This window comes from Molossus molossus, unplaced genomic scaffold (genome assembly GCF_014108415.1).
Source record: "Molossus molossus isolate mMolMol1 unplaced genomic scaffold, mMolMol1.p scaffold_m16_p_4, whole genome shotgun sequence".
Classification (NCBI taxonomy): Eukaryota; Metazoa; Chordata; class Mammalia; order Chiroptera; family Molossidae; genus Molossus; species Molossus molossus.
Genome location: NW_023425377.1, coordinates 49,705,802 through 49,724,634, shown reverse-complemented (window position 1 = coordinate 49,724,634; position 18,833 = coordinate 49,705,802). Strand labels below are relative to the sequence as shown.

Below are 18,833 nucleotides of genomic sequence, written 5' to 3'. Positions count from 1 at the left end.
CTCATGGAAGCCTCATGTTTCCATCAGAAGAAGCAGGGAAATGACCTCCACCTTTCTCTGGCTTCCAAATCTCACTCTAAGCTCTCCAACTAGAAAGAAGGTAGTCAGAGACCAGGGAGCTACTCCACAGTCCACACTAAACTAATGTATTGGGGCTTTCCATTCTGGTTTGGTAATTTTCTATTCTGGCACCTGGCATTAAGAGTCTTCCCTTGTTGCCTTGTTTTTCAATGTTTTCTTGGACATTTTCACAGATATATTTTTTAGATATATATTTTTTCAGGCATACTTTTCAGAAGATAATTATTTTGAATTTTTAAAAAACTAGACACTATTTTATAATTTACTGGGCCTCTCCTTTCCCTGGCAAGTATTCTTTGAACTGCTTTTAGTTCAAAGTCTGATAGGTACAAGAAGCAGTTTGTATATTTGCCATTTGTCTTTTGCTTTTTTATCCTGGAAGATTTTTATACATTCTGACTGTTGTAACCCAGGAGATCGACCACACTCAGACTCCATTTTTCAGTTTTTGGGGATGTTTTATTACCTGCGCAGGGACTGCAGCCAACCTACACAGAGGAGAACTGCAGCCCCGAGCTCAGGGGGAGGGTTGCTTATATAGGGCAGGGGTCATTCAAGAGTTTAGCAGAGCAAGCAAGCTGCTTGTACAGAAGTGGAGGCAGTTAGCGATAAGCAGGAGGGAACGAAGGTGGGAGGGAGCTGAGGCGAAAGGGAACTGGGTAAACTGGGTCAGCATACATCTATTCTGCTATTCATTCCATTATTCAAGTTTTAAAAACTAACAAATTCGAGATGGATATCAGCGGTCAGTCAGGTGCAATACATACATGTTGAACAGTTACAGTTTTATGGGGTAAAGGGAGCTTCAGTTTCTCCCTATCAGTTTCTTTACAGAGCATGCAGGACACTCTGGCCTTGGGGCCGTTTCTGTCCTCCCTTTTCTTGAAGGATGTTGCTTTTCAAATTCCCAGTGAAGGTCAAACCTTGGTTAATTTTTATGGGGCTAAAGCCCTCTATAACATTCCCCATTGTTCGTCTTGCTGTCTCTGAGGTTGTTAATTAGGGCAGCTTAAAGACAAGTTGGATTCTAAGGACAGTGAGCTACAACACTGACCTATAAGGAAACAGCCTCACTCATTTTCTTCCTTTATGTCCCTTGTACCTTTTAGCAACTTCTGACACAACTGATGGTGCGCTTTTCTTTTCAGATCTCTTGCTCATGGACTCCCATATTACTACTTTCTTGGGTATCATCCTCCCTCTCTGACCACTCCTTCTAAACCTTCCTAACTAGCTTTCTTTCTCCTCTCTTTCTCTACCTGACTTTCTTTCTAGGTGATCCCACAGAAGTCACATGGCTTTCATTATCACCTCTGTTCCAGAGACACCCAAATAAGACCCCCAAGCCCCCTTCTCTTCTCTTCTCAAGGCCTATATACCCAGCTGCGTGTTTGACCTCTCAACCTGGTCTCTCACAGATACCTCTAATTAAAGTATCCAGACTTGAAATCACAGTATGCCTTCCAGCTATTCTCCCAACATCCCCCTTCTCAGTGAGTGGCTCCACCATGAAACCTATTGCTTATGCTAGAAACCCAGAAGTCTTCCACAGAGTTGTCAGATCCTGTCAATCAACACACCCAGTGAAGTTCATCTCTGTTTTTTCCTGACCCTGTACTCTTCTCAAGCTGGCCAGTTATAATATCTCTTGCCCAGGTCATGGAAATTGAGTGGCATAAGACCCTTTCCTGGCCAACCAGCTTCTTCCCAGGATTTGCTAAATTCAGGGAAATTTTCTGTCAGGTAGCAAATCTCAAGCACAAATGACAGTAGTTTCAGCCTTTTAACTTAAAGGACAACTGGGCCAACCATAAAAGTCTTGAGTCATACTTTCTTAGGATTTGTTGGCCTTGCTCAACCTTTTGATCTTCTGATACTAGTTGATGCTGAGGAGAAAACTGAAGCCAAGTTAATGTTTCCTTTTGGGAGAAACTTGAATTTTTCCATTCTGGATGCATATGTTTGTTTTCTGTTATCTGTAAAGTTTTGTAAACTTTACCAGAATGATTTGGTAACATTAGTTTTTCCTGAACATGTTATACCCCTCAAATCCGCAGATTCAAGTTTTATTTTATTCCTTTGGAAAGTTACTAAACCTCTTTGTACCTTATTTTTATCATGAGTACAGTAGTAATGATAATAGTATTTAACCTTATTTCATTATAATGAGCATTAAATGAGATCATGCTAGCTTAAAATTATACCCAGCATATATAGTAAGTGCTCAGTAAATGTCAGTTACTATTCCTATGATTAATTCAGAAAGTTTCAGTGTAGCATTTTTAAGTTATATTCTCTTCTTTAGGAATACCAGTATGTTGGGGCTTATTTGACTATCTTCCATCTCCTGCATTTTTATATCTTTGTTTTTTGTGTCTAATGGACACAAAATAACAGGTTAATACAAGTTTCATTCCTCCATATTTTCATTATATTTAAACTAAAGCTCTAACATTATACAACTTTTATTTTTCACCCTTATAAAGTGTATAATTTGGTAGTTTTTTAGTATATTCACAGAGTGGTATAATCATCACCACTAATTCCAGAACACCTCACCCCAGAAAGAAACCTCCTTCCTATTAGCAGTTACTCCCCTGGCAACCACTAATTGACTTTCTGTCTCTATCAGTTGGCCTGTATTAGACACTTTGTGTGAATGAAATCATACATTATGTGTATGGCTTCCTTCACTTAGTATAGTTTTCAGAGTTCATCCATGTTATAGCATGTATCAGCACTTCATTCATTTCTGTGGCTGAATAATATTCTATTGTATGGATATACCACATATTGTTTATTCATTCAGGTAGACATTTGAGTTGCTTCCACTGTGCATCTGTTTTTGCCAATGTGATATAAAGAGTGAATGAGACAGGACCATAGTCTTACATGACAGGCTATAGAATCCCCAGATGAAAGAAGAGGTATTTGGGGGGAATTTTTGATTTCTGGAGGGCAGTGGGTATGGGCCAGTGCTATCCTAGATTTTGGGAAATCCCAATTTTATGAATTTTTTTTTTTATCTTCACCCGAGGATATTTTTTTTTTTTTCATTTTTTGATCAGATAGAGTGGGAGGGAGGGAGGGAGAGAGAGAGAGAGAGAGAGAGAGAGAGAGAGAGAGAGAGAGAAACAGAGAAACATCGACGTGAAGGGACACATTGAGTGACTGCCACCCACACAACCAACCAGGGCCAAGGACAAACTGCAACTGAGGTATGTGCCCTTAGTGGGAACTGAACCCGGGTCTCTCTGGACTGCAGGCCAACGCTCTAACTGCTGAGCCAAACTGGCCAGGGCTGAAATCCCGATTTTAAATAAATGTTATCCCTAATGCTATGCATATAATGATACCATGTTTCTTCTGTCAGGTGGAGACAGTCCTGATCATGGGCATGTTCTGACTTTCTTATCTTCTCATTCACTCTCCCTTTGGCCTGTTTGGTATGTTTTCCTGAAATGCCTTCCTCCTGTGTGTTTTTCTTATGTGACAAGCCCAGACATTGCCATAGCTAAGGTGTAAAGCTGAAGGCTTTTTATAGGTATCTTAAGGAATCTGAGCAAACCCAGAATATTAAGCAGGGACTTGGGATGAAGGTGGGCTCTCAGGTAGAGACCACTGGGGAATTTCAATTCAATCATGAAATGGAAGTTATTAAAGTACACTTAAAATTGTAGCACTTTCATGCCTCTTTTCACAATGCCTTTCTGTCTAGTGTCTGGCCTTCCCTTAGCTTAATTTTTGTATTGTTGTTTTAATCATTTTAATTTTGAGCATTTCTCCCCAACTAGATTATGAGCCTTATAAGAGACCCTCTTTACCTTAAAACACTCATCTATTTCTCATTTATTCAGTTTGGTGAACATTCACCTGTGGGGTCATAGTCTGGCTCCTCTGATTGTGGTCCACCTGGGAGATTGTTTCCTCCACCAAGGTGAGGATATTGAAAGCTATCCTTTGTCCAATAGTCAAGAGAATCAAATTAAACTAAGGGCTTGGGAACTCTTTTAAAACTGGAAAGAGCAATGTAAATATGGTGTTTAGAAGTTTACAGATAACAATCAAAGGCCAGGGTGCTGGGTCACATTGAGCTTTCAAGAAGTCGCTCAGTGCCTCTGCCGCTGAGAACAGCCCTGAGCATCCCTTCCCATAGAAAGCTGCTCTTGTGCCTCACCTGGCCTCTCCCTTTTTCAGGGCTTTCAGAGAATGATTATACCACAGAGAAAGCCGGTCTACTTTTAAACACCTTTGTTTAATAGTATTATAAGTTGTAACTTTCACTGGGTTGGTGGGTTGTTTTTTAAATTTGCATTTAACCCAGGAGCATTTGCTCAGCTCAGTATTTCCTTAGATCAGCTCTGTCAGTGGTAGTTGTCCAGATACCTATTGAGTATTTGAAATCTTGGATTCTGTTTTTCCTGTACTGGGCCTCCAGTAGTGGAGGATGATGGGGAGAGGGAGAAGGGAGCAATTGAGGGAGCACAGTCCAAGATAGAGGTCTTTTACCTTCAGGATATATCTGGTCACAGGAAGAAACAAGACTCATTTTCAACAAAGAACAAAGAAACTTGCAAGCAAAAAAGTGAAGACAATTCAGAAGCGCTGATGTAAAGAACTGTTTAGAGGGATATAAAGTTAATTAGGTATACATGATCTCACTTATTTGTGGAATATAATGAACGAAATAAGCTGATGAATAAAATAGACCCAGAGACTCCCAGAAAGGAGTACAGTTCAGACTGACAAACATGAGAGGAGGGGGGCGGCGGGGGAGGGATGAGATAAACCAAAGAGCTTATATGCATGTATGGGTAACCAGTGGACACAGACAACAGTGCTTGGGGGTTGGGGGGCAGGATTGGGGGAGAGTGTCTAGATTGTAATCTGTGGGCAGAGATTCATGCTGGAACCCAAATTGTGTCCTGATTAAGAGGTGAAAGCAAGGGGTTTTTATGAGACTAGGAAGGGAACTAATTACATGAATAGAATAATTCCTATTGGTGCTGACAAGCTGTGTTACTCTCTAGCTATACATGGCTGGTTACTGATTCATCTTCAGGAAGAGATTCTGTAATCAACAGTCCTTGTCATCAGGATGTCTGCGTTTCTGTTAGTTTCACAAATAGTTGTTTGTAAGACTGTGTTGCTTTGGCTCAGTCCAAAGATTATTTTGTCCAGTTCAAACAGTCCAAAGGTTCAAGGAGCAAGGCATGCAAGCAGTTCCTCTGGAATGCTGTTTTTAGATGGCTCCACTTATGTTAACTTTTCACACCAGAAAAGTCTTGAAAAAAAGCAGAGTGGAACCCCTGGTTTGGGGGTAGTAAGTTTTTTTTTACTTTAAGCAGAACCAAGTTCTAGTAAGAATATTTGTATTCTTTATACTCTAAGCTGGGTCTGGTGTCAGGTACTTGGATGCTGGTCCTGACTACAGTGACCAGCTTTCATATACCCTATCAGTCTAAAGCAGCTCCTCGTGTAGGAGCAATTGAAAAGTACTTTGGGGAAAACAATCACAACTATTATCCCCAAACCATAATTATAACTTTATCATAATAAAACACATACTTTAATATTTAAAATTTTTTTTTTCCTTTATTTTAGAGGGAGAAAGGGAGAGGGAGAGAGAGATAGAAACATCGATGAGAGAGAACATCAATTGGCCGCCTTCTGTATGCCCTGCACTGGGGATTGGGCCCACAACCTGGGCATATGCCCTGACCAGGAATCAAACCGCAACCTCTTGGTGCATGGGTCGACGCTCAACCACTGAGCCACAGTGGTCGGGCACATACATTAATGTTTTAAAGTGCCATCTCAGATCTAATGTTAGATTCACTGTTTTCCACCTTATTTTGGGACAAAGGTTTGGTCCACATGTGCTGCCCCTCCTTTGGAATTAACACTAGACCCCTCAGAAGAATGGAAGAATGTAAGTTAAAGGCAATCCAATGCTGCCAGCAAATAATCATTAGGTATTGTCTGGAAACTGTTAAGGCAGTTATTTTTTTGGTTTTTGTTTTTATTAAAGAGGCCACTGGCTTTGGGAGTGAATAATCCTTCGTATGCCTACCAGCTCCAGGTTGTCTCACTGCTGTGTGGCAGTCACCTCTGTGTTGTGTCACTGGTTCATTCCTCATGATTGTTAAGGGTCTAAACTTTTCACATGATTGATTCTTCCACATAAATCAGACCCATTTGAGGTTTTATCTGGGTAAATATAAAGCTTACTTGGTTGCATTCTGATATACCTTCTTGAGTGGGTGAAAAACTACTGGAATTTCAGCAGAGAACTAGGTGTGATATATGAAATCGATTAGATTTTTCAGCTATAATCCAGAGTGAAAAGAATATCCCAAGAACAATTTTTGATTTACTTATTTTTTTTCTGGGCTTTGTCAATTCCTGGAACACCACAGGTACTTCATTCTAGGGAAGAGGTTAAGGATGGTTGGCCTCCTCCTTCAGCCTGGAGCACCACCTCTTCCTTCTCTACCCCCTCCAAGTCCTCTGAAGTCTTTTATTACCAGCTCAAATGCCACTCCCTAATTGTAACCTCAGTAGCTGTCAGTGCTGCTGCTTCTTTGCCTTGTTTTAGAATTCACTATGGTACTGCTATTTCTAGTCCTACTCCTTTATGAATTCCTCAATTCCATACCACCCCAGCAGTATCTTGAGAGACTTAAGTGGAGTATGAGTAGCTGCAGAATGTAGTAGGCAGAACCACCATGGAGGAAACCAACGTTTTAGTGAAGCACAGTATGCAAATCCTCCTAGGGAGACTGTGAAGTCAGAACTAACAAAGAGAGGTAGAGCCCTGGACAGTTTTGCTCAGCAGTTAGAGCATTTTTCCATGGACTGAAGAGTCCCAGTTTCGATTTCTGGTCAAATGCATGTACCTGGGTTGCAGGTTCGATCTCCAGCCCTGATCTGGGTCGTGCAGGAGGCAACCAATTGATTTGTCTCTCTCACATCAATGTTTCTCTCTCCCTCCCTCCCTTCCACTCTATGTAAAGATCAATGGAATGATATTCTTGGGTGAGGATTAACAAACAAACAAAAAAAGGGGGGGTTGGAAAGAGAGATATAAAATATTGAAGATTTAACCTGATAAATTTTGGGAAAACAAGAAAGTAATGTGATACAGTGGATGTAGTACTTTGGACTAAACTCTGAGTGAGATTGATACACTCTAGTAAACCTTATCCCTAGAAAAGAGATACAGCCAAGAAAATGTTAGAACTTGGTTGCATGAAGTAATGGAAAACATAATAGACATTCCAAGGATGATATATTGTTTTCCCATTTGAAAAAGTAAGGAAGCACAATCTAAAAAGTAAGTATGGGAAAGTGGGAGTTTGCACAAAGAAAGACACCATGGCATAGCCAGCATGCACACATTGAGAGCCTGCTGCCATGGGGTCAAATGCCAGTTCCTATACAAAGCTCTGTGCCCATGGACAATTCTTTACATCTTTATGCCTAAGTTTCCCAACCCATCAATTGGGAAATGAATAATGGCCACCTCATAGTATTCTTGTGAAGACTGGAAGTATTGCTAGCACTGATGCCTGCCACAAAGTGAATTACCAGATGGTGTAATAATATAATAATAAAACATTTCCAAGATGTAGTGGGTAATTTATTTGGAAAAAATAAACTTTAGGGATAACCTGATTAAATCCTGTGTGATTCTACAGATGATGAAATGCAGTGTCATTATATGACCTTTATAAGTCACTTCAAACACATTTTTTTTTGTCTACTAGTCTCTACAGGTCATTCTTTTTTTTTTTTTTTTTTTTTTTTTTTATCCTCACCCGAGGACATTTTTCCATTTTTTGTACAGATAGAGTGGGAGGGAGAGAGAGGAAGGGAGAGAGAGAGAGAAACATCGATGTGAAGGGACTCATCGAGTGGCTGCCACCCGCACGACCAACCAGGGCCGGGGACAAACTGCAACCGAAGTACGTGCCCTTAGCGGGAACCGAACCCGGGTCTCTGCGGACCGCAGGCCGACGCTCTAACCGCTGAGCCAAACTGGCCAGGGCTCTACAGGTCATTCTTAAGTAGTTTTTTATGTACTTAAATCCTGTCTTCCAGGATGATTCTTGAATGAAGGAACTATGTCTTAACCTTACGTGGTCCTAACAATGTTCATGTAGCAGAACTAAGAAATACCTGTTTTGTTTTTTTTTAATACAAAATTTCAAATTTGTCCCAATTGCAACCATTTACACATTAGCAATGTTTTTTTGTTTGTTTATTTTGTAATGCCACTTTGAAAGACTTAGATGGCCCTGGGAGAAAGGTCTGGTTATGTAAGTTTTTTAAAAGGGAGAGAAGGCCTCAGGAGGGATTGTGGCATCAGCCTGATAGATCAGCCTGTCTCGATGAGTCTTGGCAGTCAGAGGGAAGAAGGTATGGTTCCTGGAAAAGTTTGATGAAAGCAAAAGGAAGGGACAGCAAAGATCATAGCCTGTACTTTTCAACTGCCCCTCTCTGTCCAGTTGCAACAGTTGATTCCAAAACATGGAGTCCTTCTCTTGGTGCTGCTCACAGCCAGTTGGAAAAATAGACATGTCAACAGCCTCCCAACACAACATAGGCCATGGAGGGAGGCCCTGCAAGTCTCCTGTGCTCAGAACCCAGACCTGGGTGCCTGGCTGCCAGGGGACTTGGAGAAACCTTGACCAGGAGCTGACATTTGTTCTTGCTATTAACTAAATGTTAAGGGAACCACCTGAACATGAAAGAGGCAGGGAAGATCACAGTTCTTCACTAAACCATTTGTCAGCAATTTTAGACAGTGACCAATTTTCTGCTGGGTGCGGGGAGGCTGTGGGGAGGAAGGGAGAATAAGAAAAACCAAGTCCAAAGGTCATGATTCTGAGGGCATAAACAGACTTGGCCTATGTAGACAGAGAGTGTGCTTTGATGGAAAGGCAAGACTGTTTGGGATATATTGAATAGGAGGTAGGGGGGGAAGCTGGGTATGTAAACTAAAGGAGTAAAGTTGGAAGGGATTCCTGTCTTTCCTGTGACTCCTTCCTCATGGAGAGGTGGCTTGTAGAGCCCAAAGTGACAGCAGGAGGGAGAAATGGGGTTCTGTTCAACAGCTGGATTGGACTGGCCACTGTGCATTTGCATCTGAGCTAGGGGTGGCAGTGGCACAGTCTGCGTCCCTGAGATTTGCATGCCAAGCAAGGTTACAGGAGAATCCCAAAGTCTAGTGGACATAGCAGTAGGAGGGTTTGAGCCACCTTGCCAATCCAATTCCCTGAGAGGGTGCTCAGCAGATAAGGGAACCCTGTAGGGGGCTGCAAGGTGTGTAGCCAGGAATGAAAATTGAGAGAAGCAGAAAGAGGCCAAGCCAGATGGCCTTCCTCCCAGCAGCAGTGCCCACATCCTGTCCTTCCTGGATCTATCTGTAAGATTTAGGACTTTCAACGAAAAGAGATAGGGTATGCAACCAGTTGGGTTGCCAGATAAAATACAGGATACCCAGTTAAATTTGAACTTCAGATAAATGAGGAATTTTTGACATTGCATGGGACATGCACTAAAAAAGTATTCATTGTTTATCTGAAATTCAAATGTAACTAAGGGTCCTGGTTTTGTTTGCTTTGCTAAACCTGTCAGTCCTAGCAACAGGATCACATGCTAAGTGAACCTCAGAATTTTTGAAGACGGTGTTAAAGTAGAAGTGGCAACTTCCACAAATGCCTGCAAGTCCTCCAGGCTCCAGGGTTTGGTTACTAATTCTCAGGTGACATAGTACTCTCTCCAAGCACTGGAGTTCCCCTTTCCTCTGGGAGCTGTGGGACAAAAAGGGAAAGTACATATTCTGCACAGGCTGGTGTGATCAACCAGCCAAAGCAATAGGCCATAGCTCAGGAAGTCCGACAGCCAGTCACCTTACAGATGTGAATCCAGGTCAGGTCAGCATTTGGGGTAGGATAGGGGTGCTAGGGGAGGAGATCAGAGTATTTTGTCTCATAAAATTTGTTTCTGTGAGTGACTGCATGTCTAAATGGCTAACAATATTTCTTACTGTTGTCAGAGTCCAAAATGTTTGAAAGCAAGACATTGAGACTTGCAAGGCATTACTGTGAAAAATACATTGAATTGGCAGCCAGGATGAGTTAGTGTCATACTCTCAAGTGTGGGTGAGCTTTGCATTGTTCTGGGACAATCACCTTCTGGAACCACCTCACCGTTTCATGGAGTCCGTAGTCCCTGTGTACGGATGGCCAGCAATTCACTGAAATCTGAGTTCCCAGTTTTGTCATTTTGTTCATTTTACTGTAATCACTTACTAAAAATATAAGTGGAATCTAATATTGCTGCCCTGAATCTTGGGCAATAAATATAGGTGGTAATGTGGGACTAAGGCACTGTCCAAATTGGTTGTGATTATAGAATGATTGTTACTTTTGTAGGTGTGATAGTGGTGTTGTGGTTATATAGGAAATTGTCATTCTTAGGAGAGTCATGCTGAAGTATTGAGGGATCATGATGTCATGTTGACAACTTATTTTGAAAACGTGTTGTCAGTGTGTCGGGGTGGAGAGAGAGGAAAGAAAGCAAATATAAAACATTGTGGTTCACCCTGGCCGGTTTTGCTCAGCGGTTAGAGCATCAGACTTCAGTCTGGAGAGACCTGGGTTCAGTTCCCGCTAAGGGCACATACCTCGGTTGCAGTTTGTCCCCAGCCCTGGTTGGGTCATGTGGGTGGCAACCACACATCGATGTTTCTCTCTCTCTCCCCCTCTCACTCTATCTAAACAAAATATCAAAAAATGTTCTCCGGTGAGGATTAAAAAAACAAACACACAAAAAAATATTGTGGTTCAATTCTAATATTTTTAAGTGTTTTAAAATTTTCACAATAAAAACTAAGGAAATATATACAGAAAAACACTAGGTAAAATTTAGAATATATTGTATTTTAACAGTGTTTTATTTTTTTCAACCAGTCTCAAGTAAGTAGCCAATACTTTATCAGGGACTAATTCATCCCCTTTGGAATGGATATTCACACCAATTGCTATGATTTCTAAAGGTTTTATCTTTTGCATGTCTCCAGCAACTTCCCAGGCAGAAAAACTTTCATGTCATTTTTGCACACACAAATTCTTGTTGGCAGAATGATCAGTAAGTAGTATTTAAAAAGCTGCAGTCAGTGTGCAGAGTAAGCGCTAAGGCCCTAGCACTGTGGGAAATGACCCTTTAGAGGTACATTTTGATCCATCTGGTAGAAGCATTACTTATCTTTTCCAGACACTCCAAATCTTGTATAGGATACAGATCGAAATGGCATCTTCTTTACAGCTGTATTGGCAACAAGAAGATACTGATGAACTGTTTAATATGGTAAAATGCAGCGTCATTTTAGACTTGGTAATACTACTTCTTTACTCTCCAGGAAAACTCTTCTCACACTCTTCTTGTTAATGTGTTAGTTTCCATGATCAGTTCTTCTCATCCCTTACCTGCCCTACTTTCTCAAGAAGCCTCAAGACAGTGAATGGTGCTTCAGTTTGCTCTCCCAATGCTGGCTGGCCCCTGGTCAGCCCATCTCCAGGGCATCAACCCACAACATAGTCCCAGAAAAATGAGCCCCATTATGTTATATTTATGCCAGCTAAACTAGCTAGGCAATGCTCTGGACTCCTGAAGGATCCCCCACAGGTCAGGTTGTCTCTGCTGCACCAAAGTTGGTTTTTCTCTTCTTTAGTAATAGAACTTCTCAGTCAAGCTGAGCTAATGGCAATTAGGTTTCTTCTGCACTAAAGCTGCATAACAAGCAACTCCAAAATCTCAGTGGCTTACAAATTAAAAAAAGTGATTTATTTTTTTTTGCAGGCCAACAGAGGAAGCTCTGCTTCAGGCTATGAATTGAAGGTTGCTTCACTTGTCTCTCATCCTCTGGACCAATGGCTACTTGGGGCACATTCTCATTGAGGGTGACAGCTGCGCCAGTGGTACAAGCACAAATACAATGGACCACTTAAGGCTTCAGCTTAAGTGACAAATTCACTTCTGTCCACATCCCATGGGCCAAAGTCCAACATTGATGGGATGGGGAAGTCCTCTCCACCTTGGTGAACCTTGCCATGGTCAGGAAGGGGAGGAAGAATTGCAGGTAGATAATTAAATTGACCTCAGCCTCCCTTGCTGCTTGGCGTGTCCTTGCAACTAAGTTCTGGCTAGTGGGATGTGGTGGGAGGTGATGCGTGCAATGTCCAGGTGTTGCCCTTGTAAAGACTGGGTATGCACTGCCTTTCCTCTACCTATCAGCTAGGGTCACAGTGAGATCGCAGCAGTCACCTGGCCTAGAGCAAATGGCACAGGTGTCTGGCCAGTTCTGCCTCTGGACTGTTACATATACCTCTTTTTTATTGAATTTGTTGGGGTGACATTGATTAATAAAATTATATAAATTTTAGGTATACAGTTCTACAGCATATCATCTGTATATGGTATTATGTGTTTACCACCCCAAGTCAAGTCTCCTTCCCTCACCATTTATCCCCCATTAACTTCTTCTAACTCCTCCCAAGTCCCTTTTCTCTGGTAATCACCATATTGTTGTTGTGTGAGTCTGTCTTTTTTGTCTTTACTTAATAGTTTCATCCTTCTCACCCAGCCCCAACCCTCTCACCTCTGACAGCTGTCAGTCTCTTTTCTGTATCCATGAGTAGGTTGCAATATTGTTTATTAGTTTATTTTGTTCATGTACTAGTGAAATCAAATGGTACTTGTCTTTCTCTTACTGGATTATTTCAATTAGCATAATAATGTTCCAGTCCACCCATGCTATTGCAGAGGGTAAGAACTTTTTTACACTGGCATAGTATTCTATTGTGTAAAAGTACCACAGCATTTTAAAAAAATGTACCCTATCATTTTATTCATTTATTTTTTCTCATTAAATTGTTTACTTATTGTGTTTATTTTTAAAATTATTTTTATTAATTTGTTTTTGTTACGAATGTTTCTCCTTTTTTCCCCCATTGACACCCTGCTCCCCATCCCCCGCCCCATCCCCAGCTTTGTTGTCTATGTCCATTGGTTATGCATACATGCATATAAGTTCTGTGGTTTATCTCTTCCCCCACAATACCCCTTCTTCTGAAGTTTGTCAGTCTGTACCCTACCTCTATGTCTCTGGGTCAATTTTGTTCATCTGTTTAGTTCATTATATTCCACAAATAAGTGAGATCATGTGGTATCTGTCTTTCTCTGCTAGGCTTGTTTCACTTAGCATAATACTCTCCACGTCCCTCCATGTCATCTCAAAGGATAAGAGTTCTTCCTTAAAGCTACATAGTGTTCCATTGTGTATGTTTACTACAGCTTTTTTATCCACTTATCTACTGATGGACACTTGGGTTGTTTCCAGATCTTAGCTATTGTAAATAGTGCTGCTATGAACATAAGGGTACATATATTCTTTCTGGATGGTGTTTCAGGCAAGTTAGGGTATATTTCTAGAAATGGGGTCACTGGGTCAAATGGCAGTTCAATTTTTAGCTTTTTGAGGTAATACCATATTGTTTTTTATAGTGGCTGCACCAGTCTGCATTCCCACCAGCGGTGTACTAGAGTCCCTTTTCTACACACCCTCACCAACACTTGTTCGATGATTTGTTGATGGTAGCCATTCTGACAGGTGTGAAGTGATACTTCATAGTTGTTTTAATTTGCATCTTTCTGGGGATTAGTGACATTGAGCATTTTTTCATATGTCTCGGCCATTTGTATGTCCTGTTTGGTGAGGTGTCTGTTTAGTTCCTCTGCCCATTTTTTAATTGGGTTCTTTGTCTTTTGTTGAGTTGTATGAGCACTCTATATATTTTGGAAATTAATCCTTATCTGATGCATCATTGGCAGTTTGGTCTCCCATATAGTGGGTTCCCTTTCCATTTTGATGATTGTTTCTTTTGCTGTGCACAAGCTTTTTAGTTTGATGTAGTCCCATGTGTTCATTTTTCCCTTTGTTTCTCTTGCCTAAGGTGTTGTATCAGTGAAAATTCTGCTGCGTACGATATCTGAAATTTTATTGCCTACATTTTCTTCTAGGATTTTTATGGATTCACGAGTTATACTTAAGTCTTTTACTCATTTTGAGTTTATTCTGGTGTATGTTGTAAGTTGGTGGTCTAGCTTCATTTTTTTGCAAGTAGTTGTCCAATTTTCCCAACACCATTTATTAAAGAGACTGTCTTTACTCCACTGTATGCTCTTGCCACCTTTGTCAAATATTAATTGAGCATATTGTCTTGGTTCAATTTATGGGGTCTCAGTTCTATTCTATTGATCTATATGCCTGTTCTTGTGCCAGTACCAGGCTGTTTTGATTACAGTAGCTTTGTAGTATAACCTGATATCTGGTATTGTGAGCCCTCCTGCTTTGCTCTTCTTTTTCAAGATTGCTGTGGCTATTCCGGTTCTTTTTTGACTCCATATAAACTTTTGGAGTGTTTGTTCTAGTTCTGCATTGAATCTATAGATTGCTTTGGGTAGTTTGGACATTTTAATGATGTGATTTCTTCCAATCCATGAATAAGGTATGTGCTTCCACTTTTTTATATCTTCCTCTCTCTATATATTTTTTAATGACCTGTAGTTTTCTGTGAACATGTCCTTTACTTTTTTGGTTAAGTTTATTCCTAGGTATCTTACTTTTTTTGTCACAATGGTAAATGGGATTTTTTTTTTTTTTTTAGTTTCTCTTTCTGTGAGTTCATCATTGGTGTATAAGAATGCCATCAATTTTTTTATGTTAATTTTGTATCCTGCCACTTTGCCAAATTCATTTATTAAGTCTAGTAGATTTTTGATGGAGTCTTTAGGGTTTTTTATGTACAATATTATATCATCTGCACATAATGACAGTTTCACTTCCTCCTTTTCAATTTGGATCCCTTTTATTTTTTCTTCCTGTCTAATTACTGTGGCTAAGACTTTCAGTACTATGTTGAATACGAGTGGCTAAAGTAGGCATCCCTGTCTTGTTCCCATTCTTAAGGGGAATGCTTTTAGTTTTTGCCCATTGATTATGATATTGGCTGTAGGTTTTTCATATATGGCTTTTATTATGTTGAGATATGATCTCTCTATTCCCACATTGCTGAGAGTTTTTATCAGAAATGGGTGCTGGATTCTGTTGAATATTTTTTCAGCATCTATTGATATGATCATATGGTTTTTATTTTTCATTTTGTTTATGTGGTGTACACATTTACTGATTTGCTAATATTGTACCATCCTTTCATCCCTGGGATAAATCCCACTTGGTCATGATGAATAATTTTTTTTATGTATTCCTTGATCTGATTTGCTAATATATTTTTAAGGATTTTGGCCTCTGTGTTCATCAGGGATATTGGCCTGTAGTTTTCTTTCTTTGTAGTGTCTTTATCCGATTTTGGAATTAAAATTATGCTGACCTCATAAAACTAGTTTGGAAGTCTTCCCTCCTCTTGGATTTTTTGGAATAGTTTGAGGAGAATGGATATTAGATCTTCTTTGAATGTTTGGTAAAACTTCCTCATGAAGCCATCTAGGCCTGGGCTTTTGTTTGCTGGGAGAGTCTTGATTACATCTTCAATTTCCTTTGTTATTGGTCTGTTCAAGTTTTCTATCTCTTCCTGGTTCAGTTTTGGGAGGCTGTATGTTTCTAGAAATTTGTCCAGTTCTCCTAGATTGTTCAATTTGTTGGGGTATAATTGGTCATAGTATGTTTTGATGATCCTTTTTATTTCTGTGGTGTCAGTTGTTACTTCTCTTTTGTTTCTGATTTTGTTTATTTGGTTTCACTCTTTTTGTTTTTTGGTGAGTCGAGCTAAAGGTCCATTGATCTTGTTTATCTTTTCAAAGAACCAGCTTTTTGTTTCATTGATCTTTTGAGTTGTTGTTTTTTAGTCTGTCTGTCATTTATTTCTGCTCTGACCTCTAATGTTTCCTTTCCCCTATTAGATCTGGGTTTTTCTTTTTGTTTACTTTCTAGTTCTTTAATGTGTAGGATTAGAAAGTAAATTAGGAATTTTTCTTGTTTCTTGAGGTAGGCCTGTAGTGCTATGAACTTCCCTCTCAGAACTGCTTTCACTGTATCCCATAGATTTTGTGTTGTTGTGTGTTTTTCTTTTTCATTGGTTTCCAAGAAGTTTTTAATTTCCTTTTTGATCTCGTTAGTAACCCATTTGTTGTTTAATAACATGCTATTTAGCGTCCCAGTGTTTGAATGTTTTTTGTTTTTTTTTAAATGTGATGGGTTTATTTTATTTTACTCTGATGCAAAACCAAAGATTGCACTACAGCACAGAGACCAATATATTAAAAGGTCATGAAAAGTGGTGTGGGACATGCAGGATGTGATGTACAAACTGGAGGATCAAGTTATTTCCTTTACAACATGACACTACATTGTCGCTGAGGAACACATTTAAATAATACTGCAGAACTGAACTGAAATGTGGCACACACATGACAACTTCCAGGCATGCCTTCAAGCACCTCCCTTAGGATGGACTTGCAATCTCTAGACTTCAGTGTGGGGAGGATTACCATTCTTTGGAAGAATAAAAAGTTCACACTTTTGAAATTTCAGAGAAGAATTTTAAGGCCAAAACATAGTGGGTTCATTTCTCTTCATCTCCAGGGAGAAATCTGATGCTTTATTCAAAACTGCATTAAGCTTCTAGTTCAAATCCCAACCCAACCTTGTGACCTTCAGCATTGAAGTTCTTTCCATCGATTAAAGCTGATAGGGTCAGTTTAACTCCTGGTCGAAGAGTCTGAGTATAACCCAGTCCGATCAGGCTGGCATTATTTACTTTAGCAGAGAGAGAAGTTCTACAGTCCAGCTTGTATTTAGCAGCAATGCCAAAACGGGTGTTGTTACTGCCAGCTGTCCAAGCAAGGTTTATTGATGTTTCAATCTTCTCATTAACCTTCTGGTAGATAGACCCTCCAAATTCAGTGCCATCATTCACATGAGTGTGCAGCTGGAAGTCTGCAGCCTTGTAACCCAGGGCGAAATTATTCTGTGACAGTTTAGACTTGGCTGTGTCAAAACTCATCTGATAACCAGCAAGCCAGCCTTCAAAGGCTAGCACAGCCCAGCCATAGATGGTTGGGCCAGAAAAATCTATATCAACATTACTGCCAAGACTGAAACAATCCCGTTTGTAGGAGGCCTTCAATTTCCCACTCTTCTTTCCTGTGTTCGGTACAAATGTGGTATCAAGAGTCAGTTTCAACCCTTCAGCCAACTTATTCTCCAAAGAGATTTCTGTTCCAAGAGTATTGTCTGTGTTCCATTTTTGAGTGAAGGTAAGTCCATAGTTACAGACCTTGTATTTGGTCTCTAGGTTGCCTGATGCTTTCCCTGTGTCAGTATAAGCATGACCAGAAGTAGAAAATTCCACTCCACTACATGACTTGGTTCTCAGATCTATTTTAACCATGCCAAACCCATATCCTTTGTTGAAGACATCCTTGGCAGCCTTTCCTAGGTCACAGTAAGTTGGTGTGTTACACATATCTCCACCCAGAGAGCAGGTCGCTGCTCCGCCAGGGCAACGCTGAAGGTCTTCTTCAACCAACGCCGACCGTGCCTGCGCGGCCTTACTCCCCCCGCGGCGCCTGCACGCCCCTGCTTCCCCTCGCACCGCGGTTGCAACGTGGTGTCACACCGGGGTCGCGCGCCGAGGAGCTGCGTGCGGGGAGGAACAACTGGTGAATGTTTTTTTTTTTTGTGTTTTTATTGTAATTGAGTTCTAGTTTTATGCCACTGTGATCTGCGATGGTTGATATGATTTCAGTCTTCTTGAATTTGTAGAGAGTTGCTTTGTGTCTTAACATGTGGTCTATCTTTGAGAATGTCCCATGTGCACTTGAGAAGAATGTATATTTTGCAACTTTCGGGTGAAATGTTCTGTAAATATCAATGAAGTCCAAGTGATCTAGTTCATCTTGTAAGGACTCTATGTCCTTGTTAATTTTTTGTCTAGAAGACCTATTTAGTGGTGTTAGTGGCGTGTTAAAGTCACAAGTCACCCATTATGATTGTATTGCTATTGATCTCTCCCTTGAAGTCCTCTAGAAGTTTATAAATATATTTTGGTGCTCTCATATTTGGTGCGTATATGTTTACCAGGGTTATATTCTCTTGTTGGATTGATCCCTTTAATATTATGTAGTGACCATAATTGTCTTTTATTATGGCCCTTGTTTTGAATCTATCTGGTCAGATATGAGTATTGCTACACCAGCTTTTTTTTTTTTTCATTTCCATTTGCTTGGAAATTTTTTTTTCAACCCTTCACTTTCATCCTGTGTGAGTTTTTTGTTTTGAGGTGGGTCTCTTGTAGACAGCATATATATGGGTTGCGGTTTTTTAATCCAATCAGTGACCTTATGTCTTTTGATTGGAGCATTTAAGCCATTTACATTTAAGGTAATTATTAATAGATACTTATTAGTTAACATTTTAATTTTATGCCTGTTTTCCTCTCTCTCTCTGTCTTTTTCTCTTTATATTTCTTCTTCTTACAACAGTCTCTTCAGCATTTTTTAAATTTATTTATTCTTTTATTAATTAATTTTTGTTACAGATGTTTCTCCTTTTCCCCCCACTGATTCCCCCCTCCCCTCACTCTCCGCCCTGTCCCCAGTTTGTTGTGCATGTCCACTGTTCATACATACATGCATATAAGTTCTGTGGTTTATCTCTCCCCCAC

General features: G+C 40.2%; 1 protein-coding gene across 1 annotated transcript; it reads right to left on the bottom strand.

Moving 5' to 3' along the window:
• Positions 1 to 16,685: 16,685 nt before the first annotated feature.
• Positions 16,686 to 17,718, bottom strand: LOC118615394 (voltage-dependent anion-selective channel protein 3-like). The gene has a single exon (XM_036240310.1). The coding sequence runs from the start codon at positions 17,631 to 17,633 to the stop codon at positions 16,782 to 16,784; it is 852 nt and encodes a 283-aa protein (XP_036096203.1). The 5' UTR covers positions 17,634 to 17,718; the 3' UTR covers positions 16,686 to 16,781.
• Positions 17,719 to 18,833: the final 1,115 nt, after the last annotated feature.